At 46.3% G+C, this 8,346-nt stretch overlaps 2 protein-coding genes across 2 annotated transcripts in view; one reads left to right on the top strand and one right to left on the bottom strand.

Moving 5' to 3' along the window:
- The window catches only part of AK88_02334 (uncharacterized protein), a gene marked incomplete at both ends in the record, with an annotated part of 8,661 nt that extends 3,744 nt beyond the window's left edge, over positions 1-4,917 (top strand). Inside the window, one exon of the mRNA XM_012479965.1 lies at positions 37-4,917. Within this exon, the coding sequence (XP_012335388.1) occupies positions 37-4,917 (4,881 nt within the window). The remainder of the gene's footprint in view (positions 1-36) is intronic.
- A 310-nt stretch (positions 4,918-5,227) lies between these two features.
- On the bottom strand, positions 5,228-8,105 carry AK88_02333 (uncharacterized protein; the record flags this gene model as incomplete). Its single annotated transcript, XM_012479964.1, has 2 exons — positions 5,228-5,445; positions 5,606-8,105. The coding sequence occupies 2 exons, from the start codon at positions 8,103-8,105 to the stop codon at positions 5,228-5,230; spliced, it is 2,718 nt and encodes a 905-aa protein (XP_012335387.1).
- Positions 8,106-8,346: the final 241 nt, after the last annotated feature.

Raw genomic sequence — 8,346 nt, 5'->3', positions numbered from 1 at the left:
AAGGAGGCAAAAAAAGAGGCCAGGAAAGAAGCTAAGCGGGAAGCTAAGAAGGAGGCAAAGAAAGAGGCCAAGAAGGAAGCTAAGGAGACAAAAAAAAAAACCCAAAAGGGAGAAAAAAACAAAAGCGAAAATGGAGGTGAAGAGAAGGCGATCGAGCACACGGGTGGTCCAATGGAGGACAAGGGGGACATCCCGGACTGCGAGAAGGGGGAGGATGTGAAAGGGGACGCACCGGATGGAGTGTACAGTGAAGCGAAGGAAGCTAAGAAGGAGGCAAAAAAAGAGGCAAAAAAAGAGGCAAAAAGGGAGGCCAAAAAGGAGGCCAAAAGGGAAGCCAAAAGGAAGGCCAAGAAAGAGGCCAAGAAGAATCCTAGCAAAGACCCAAGCGGAGACCCCAGCGCGAAAAAAAAGAAGAGGACAAAGAAACGCAAAGGCGGCAACGATTCAGACATGGAGTGGGAGAATTTCAACCCCCACGCGGAGCTCTGCTACCCACAGGGAACGCAGCCCGTGCCCAAAGGGGCACCAAGAGCAAGCAAGGAAATCATGGACTCATACAATATTAAAAAAAAGGAAACAAAAAAAGGTAAAAATAAAAATAGCGACTTTTGTTCTTCTAATGATGTCACCGTTGGAGAGTTGTATAGATCGAACGAGGTTAAGAGAATCTACACCAGTGAAAGTCCTGGGGATTGTCAGCACCAGGAGAAGACAAACGTAACGCACAAATATGAAATGAAGATGCAAGAGGGACAGTTCACACAAACATGTGCTCGTGTTAAGAAAGACGGGGTAGTTAGGAACCCGTGGATGGAGGATGGCGAGTTGGCACCCCGTGGAAGGAACAATCATATGTACACAGGGCAAGATGAATGCAGTGACGATTACACTGGGGGGGCGTATAGCGCTGAATGCGCTGACGAGTACATGGACGCGCGCAGCGATGTGGTTCATGGCGACTACGGAGATGGCCGCTTCAACGAGGGCCGCTTCAAAGACGGTCGGTACGGAGATCATGTTGTAAAGCCCTGTGATGCTCATAACAGCACCAACCAGGACAGAAAAGCAATGCATAAGCGAAGCTTTGAAAGTACAAGTCCATACAATTCAAATGAACTTAACAAAAGAGAGCGCCCAAACAAAAAAGGCAAAGTGGAAGGAACAATTTTCTCTTCGAATAGGATCTCAGATCAGAGGCTGTACAGTGCACCAATGAAGAAAGACATGGTAGAGGTTGATCAGGATGCAGAGGAGGAAGACACATGGGTGCGCGATGCGTTGGGTGGTGCAGGTAGGATGGACAGAAGCAGAGTGAAGAAGAATCTGGAAGAGGCAGTCCATGTAAGTGCAAGGGGAGAGGAAGGAGATGATGAAGAGGGGGAGGAGTCAGATGTAGGTGATTCTGAGGGGGAGGAAGGGAAAGGCGTGGGGGCTAGAAAAATGATGCAGCATGAGCGAGTCATGCGGGAGGTGCCCCGCATGCAGTTGCAGTCGCCGTTGAAGCAAGCGCAGCTGTATGATCATGTGGATGGCACGCACAACTACACCAAGAGGGAAGTCAAACGGATGGCAGAAGACTCGCTGGAGAGAGGGGAAAGCGAAGAACAAGAGGAGACAATTCCCTACGGTTTTGTAAAGAAGGAAAACCATTACGAAGAGCATATTAGCAAAAATGGCCTAAGCGTGAACACATTGAAGAGGTACACATTGGACAGAGGAAACAATAGCAGTAGTAAGAGGGGTCCAGCTGAGGGGTTGAAAAAAATCGTGAGAAGGGATGGTGGCTACTCCAATAAGAACCACGTCCATGGGGAGAGGAGCTGGAAGAATGTGTACACCACATCCGCCGGGAGAGAACAAGATACATCAAGTAGTGATGAAAACAGAGGGAGCACCTACAGTGATACCATCAACCCAAGCAACTGCAGTGGCGACGAACGAGTCGACTTTGCACGAAGAAGAGACAGAAATGAAACAGAAGATAATGTATATGTGGACAAGTACAAGAATAAGATATTCGTATTTGATAGTAGAAGAGAAAATTGTGTCATCTGTTGCATGTTGGGGGATGCTTTTACCAACCCCATAGATCATGGTGTGCATAGCCTAAGGGAAAGGAACCCCTTTTACCTACTGTGGCAAGATGAAGTAGCAGGAAAATTGATCAAGCAACTCCTATATGCTAATTACCTGTTCGTAATAACTTTACAAAATGGGCGATATATACTTAACGTTTTTCATATAGAAAGTAGGTTGGTGCTTTATAATTTTGTCCTCCCGTTAACAACAGGCATTTGTGATATGTGTATTATAAAGACTTTTCGCGTGGGGATGGACACCTACACCTTCTTCTACCTGCAAGACTCTACAAAGAGTTATTACATTTACCAGCTACTGAATTATTGCACCGTGTCGTTGCTCTACCAATTTGAGACATCCGACCTGGGGGTCGACGTGCGTAGCGTGAGGATGAGCCTCATTGAGCGACTCACCAGGGGTGGTGCTCGAGAGAAGGGGGTGAAGAAGAGAAAGAAACGTCTGAAGAATTTTTTGAAGCATATCCTATCCCAGCAGGGAACAGGTGATGATGTGGTTAGCGCAAAAGGGGGCAATTGTAAAAGGAGTAGTCTCAGAGGAGAGGAGGAAAGTGCCCTAAACGGGTTCCTCAAAAAAAGGTCAAAGACGAAAACGAAAAGGAAGTCCAATGGGGGAGTGACTAAAGAAGTGAATGAAGAAGAAAAAAAACACAAAGACATTCAAAAGTTAATAAAATATATGACCTTTTATGAATACCCCAGTGAGACCACCCACCAAGGGGTAGATCCACAACAGGTGAATCGCAAATGGATGAAATTTGAGGCTAACGTGGAGGGGATAAAAAAGGAGAAAGCTTCTTCCTTGTGGAGGGACGACACGTCCCCATTTTGCATCGAGGGAAATGCGGACGGGGGGGGACCCCTTGTGCAGAACGACCTCGCGCTGGGAAGTATGAGCGTCCATTTTGCGGGCACCAAGTGGGCGGGCCAAATGGAAATGTCTTCCTGCCTCTTCCCCTCCAACGAGTCGGACCTCTGGACTGGTTACCCAGCGCACCGCTTAACAAAAAATGGCCAAGCGGGTGACCAAAATGGCATGAATTGCCTGCACCCCCAAAAGAGGAAAAGACACGTGGACGACGCGTTTGAGAGTAACATACACGGAAATGACCTTCTGTACGATTTGATTTACAAGAAGAGGAACTTCCCCTACAGCTACATGTGCATTTTTGTATATTTAAAGAATGGGATGATTTTTCTGGTTCGAAGAAATTTGATTGCAAAGGGGGGACAAAAGCCTGGGGCCCACCAGATGGGTAACCAGGCGACTACCCTCTCGCTAACCGAGCAGTTGTGCCATGACGACGGGGTGACCCTCGTGTCGCGCATGGACAACGTGCACTACAATAAGGCGCTCTACTGTGATGTGCAAATGGTGGAAGATAGCATCGTCGATGGTGGCGCGGTGTATGATGTGCACGATAGCGCCGCCGAACATGTGGACGATGGTGTGCACGATAGCATGGTGCATGGGGGACGCCTCCTGAGCAGACACGCTCAGAGCACAGGGACAAGTGCACACTTCAACACATGCGACAACCTCCACGCAATACAAAAACAAGGACTAAAAAACATGTACACGTGCAGCAACTTTTTTAGCATATATGAATTTGATATAAAACAGCTCCTCAGGAGGGATGACATTTTTGAAGATGTGAAGAGGCGAAGCAGTGGCAGCAGCAGCAGGAAGAAGAATAAGAAGATGAAAAAGTTGAAAAAGACCAAAGGGAAACATTTGCACGAAGGTACAGAAGACGTTGGAGAGGAGCAGGTATTACAAGAGTACTGCTCAGATTCAAGGAATGGCGCCACTGTTAACACAACGACTGAACTCTCCCCCAATATAAACCTAGCCCATATGATGTATTCCACTTCGAACAGAAAAAATTGCCTTTTAAAAGACGTAAGTGAAGGGGACAGTAGGGTGAAACATTTACCAGGCTCAGTTAACAACGGGGAGGGGTTACAGGATCCCCATTTGAAGGAACCCATGTTTGATGGATGTACTAAATTTGGACCCAATTGGATGGAGAGCCCCCAGCTGGGAAGCGAGAAGGTATCATGTGTGAGTGTTCAACTGAATGAACCGAATGGCCGTCCCCACTCGCGCAGCAGTCCCACGACAGGACACGCCCTTCCCTGGAGCGACTCCGATGAGGACCTACCCGACACCCTAACGAGACCTGTAGAAGCGGGTGACGCAGGGTTGGAGTCGGCCGACGGGCGAATCAGCAGTGGGGAAGACAGCCAAGATGGTAGCCAAGACGGCAGCGAAGAGGTCAGTGACAACGTGAATGGCGTTATCAACCGCAAGCACCGCGTCGACACCGCCATGAGGAACAAACCCAATGTGTACCTCAAGACGGTCAAGTTCCTGGAGACGCAAATGCGTTACAGCCTCTTAGTAATGAACAAAAGGACCTTCTTAAAATACCTACACGCCTATCTCAAGCTGCTGTTGGAGTATGCAGATGTGCAGAGGATTCAGCAGAGCTTCCAGTACTTCGTGCACACAGCATTGTACCATGCGCAAACTTTCCTGTCTGACTTACACATATTTTTAGAACGCGTGGAAGAACCCTACTGGGTGGACACCAATGCCTTACTCTCCATGCATGTACATTTCTTCTTTTTGGTTTTGTTCATTTATAATAACTTTTTATTGCCTATATATAGAAGGGTGAGGGGAAGGAAGGACGACGACAGTCAGGTGAACCCTCGCTTCCAGCCCTTCTTGGCCTTCCTCAGGGAGTCGCAAAATTGCATGTGTCACATCAGGAGGATCTTCCTGCGCAACTTGCGTTACATAGCGTCTTCATGAAAACGCACGCGCGTGCGTAGGTGCACATATGCCTGGTGTTTATGTGAGCATATATATATATATTTTTTTTTTTTTTGTTTTTTTTTTCGCCGCGTAACCCACCCCAAATGCACACAAAAAAAAAAATTACCAAAAAAAACGACAAAAAAAAAAAGGGAGAAAATAATGACAGTGAAACGTGACGGGAAGCTTTTCCCACGGTTCACATTGTAGGGTTCACATTGTAGGGTGCACATTGTAGGGTGCACATTTTACGGTGACAGAAGACAATAGCGAAATGCAGGGACATACCCAGTGCACGCCGCGCACGTCACAGGTACTCCACCTGCACCTTGTTTGAATTGGCCAAAATGTCGCTCTCCGTGGGTACCTCCTGCGTGAAGGGGTCATCGTCAATGGACGCTTTGTACAGCTCGAGCTTCTTCAAAAATTTCGAGTGGATTTTTTGTACCCGGTCCGTGTCCAGCATCAGCTCCTTGTGCTCCTCGGGGGTCTTCTCCCAGATGTGCGGGTTCAGGTACTCCAGGCCTAAGCGATAAACGGTCACAAATAAGCGACGTGATGGAAGTGGACAGCAACACGCCGCTCCCTATAGTTTCCGCCTCCACGCTAACGGGTCACAGAGAGAGAAAAAAAAGGGCCAACCCCACTGCACACACACAAAGCTAAATCCTGTTGAGCGACCTACCTGGAGGGGGCTTGTAGTCTGGGTATCCATCCGATGAGACCAGTTGGTTATGCGGTGACGTGAACCGTCGCTCGAAAGAAGTGTACTCGTCTGTGTACTCCTTAATCGTGCGTTCAGTTTCCTGGTTCACCGTTAGATCGTCCATCAGCACACAACTCCCTTGCCTAATTTTTTCCAATGCGATTTCCATATTTATGAGTGCCCTCTTCATAATGCGATGATCAACTTTTTTGTCCCAGGAAAAAGTTTTATCAATTCCGGTGCCATACATGAGTGCATTATTTTGTTTGTCGTAAAATAAAATCTTGGACTGATCCTTTTTCAGCCAAATTCCTTTTAAGAATCGCGGTTGGTAATTTTGTCTCTTTAGGAAATCCTCTTGGCTAGCTAGCGAATTGTTGAAGATAGTAAAGTCATAATTTTTTTCATCTTTTATCCCATATGGTTCTTCTATAAATTCACCAGGTGGAAGAGAAATGTATACGAAATTGGACAGGTAGTCTTTAAAGAACACATGGTCAAAAAATTGCAGCGTGTTATCCACAAGGATAATATCCTTCTTGCGGTAAATTTTTGGGTTCTTCATGTCTTCTATAAGGACATCGTATATGTCTCTCGAAGGGCAAGGGGTTACATCGTCCACAGGCACATCCCTCTGCTCTTTCTTCCTAACGTGTACAATTTTATTGTTTTGCACGTTGCATAGGTATTCCATGTATTCGTTATCGTAGTCCACAATTTTTACCCTGTATCGTTTGTGTCTCCGTTGTTGTTTCTGCGTCGAGGTTAAGAGCGTCATTGGGGGAGACGCGACGGTATGTTGGGACGCACGGCTTGCCGCGCCCTCCTCTGCCGCCAACTCCTCCCCGCAGTCGACCTCCCGATTGGTGTACTTCAACTTGATGAAGGTGTCTAGTATGTCCATGTCCACCCTTTCGTGGTTTTCAAATTTCTTCTGGGCGAGGCTCCTGTTCTCCATGTACTCCGGCTTGTCCTCGAGGCAGTAATTGGGGTTTAGGTTGGTGTCCAGTGCGTGCCGGTAGTCCAGGTAGGACTTTCCCTTCGGCATGTACCCCTCTGCGTATTTCACGTGCGGCGCTACCTCGCGCACTTCGCAGAAGAAGATGCTGTCGTAGAGGCAAGACCTGGTGTAGGGGTCCTTTTCGAGGAACTCGCGAGCCTCGTCCTCGTCCTTGCAGTTGGCGATGGTCAGCTCGGCCAGGCAGTCGCGCGAGAACCTCCCGGGGTTAGCAGAGTTAGCCGTGTTATCGGTGTTATCGGTGTTAGCCGTGTTAGCGGCGTTATCCACCTTGTCCACGTCATGCACGTTATGCGGGTTATCCACGCTAGCGTTGTTAGGGTGGTTAGTGGCATGTGCCGAGCCCGTGGCTTCGTCCCCACCAGTGACTACATTCCGAGTGGCCTCCCCATGGCACACACGGCGAATGGTGCGCTTCGAGTCGACCTCCACGGCAGAGCAGCGCTCGAAGACACCCATCTCGTTGTCGAACTTGGCCAGCACGCTCTTGGTCTGGCGCTCAGTAATAGGTAAATATTGCTTAGGAGTTAAAAACAAATCCTTCAAAGTATCCTTGGCAGCGTGTTTCAAAATACCCAATTTAAAAATCATATTAGAACGAACAAAAAAACGCATGTGCTTTTCGTACACTCCATTAATATGATCCAATTTGTTCAAGTTAAAGAATTTAAGAAACAAATAATTGTTTTGTAAAAACAAGTTAGGAAAGGTACCAAGCAAAAAGTGATCACTGTTCTGTTCATAAGAATATAAATATAACTGCTCACAAAGTCCTAGCTTCACATAAGGATTGGATTGAAGGAACATATTTGCATAGTGTAAATTTACAGATGTGAAAAAGAAGAGGTTACCAAAAATATTTTCATTTTTCTTCAAATTAAATACCATTAACACTTTTGAAGTGTTCTGGTATATTCGTGTGGAGAGCTTCACCCAAGACAGGAACTCCAAGACATATCTGTGACGAACATTTTTATTAAATCGTTCATATATTTTTTCATCATTCTTATTTTCATAATTATATTTTTTGTCCAAGAAAAGACACACATATACCTTCCACTGTACAGGAACGGAAGGGTAATACAAATCTTCTTCTCGAATATTTCGTTCCAAATTTTCTATTTTATTTGCTTTATAAACTCTTTTGAATTTTTTTATTGGCCCCTCATTTTCTCCATCATAGTAAATGGGTAAATGTTGATAATATTTATGAACACTCTGTCCTTGGAAGTCTTTGTCTGTGTACCTGCGTCCATATGTGTGATACTTTTTCCTTTTTGTTTCTTCACTTAAATCCTGTTCTTCGTACTGAACATCCTCCGAGTGATAATCGTCTTCACTGCACTCAATCATCGAGTCCATGTAATTGTCTTTTATTTCATTTTCGATACACCCACTTAAGCTTTCATATAATTCTGGATCCACTGGCTCCATCTTTTCATTTTCTCCCTCGTCAAACATATATTTTTTTTTTGTTATGGTTGTTCCTTCCCTTCTTCGCCTATCACTCCTCCCCTGTTTGCGCTGTCTTGGGAGGTTGCCAATACTTCCAATGAAAAAACTTTCGTTGCTTCTGTTTTTATTCCACCCCGTTCTCTTCCACTGGGATGTGTTCACTCTACATTGTGGTCCCCTTGTTGCGTTTTCTCGTGCGCTGCTTATCCCTTGGCTTGGACGACTAGGAAGGCGTGGCTCCCTTTGG

Source organism: Plasmodium fragile, assembly GCF_000956335.1.
Source record: "Plasmodium fragile strain nilgiri unplaced genomic scaffold supercont1.22, whole genome shotgun sequence".
NCBI lineage: Eukaryota > Apicomplexa > Aconoidasida > Haemosporida > Plasmodiidae > Plasmodium > Plasmodium fragile.
The sequence above is the reverse complement of the archived record's forward strand: the minus strand, read 5'-3'. Positions and strand labels throughout refer to the sequence as shown.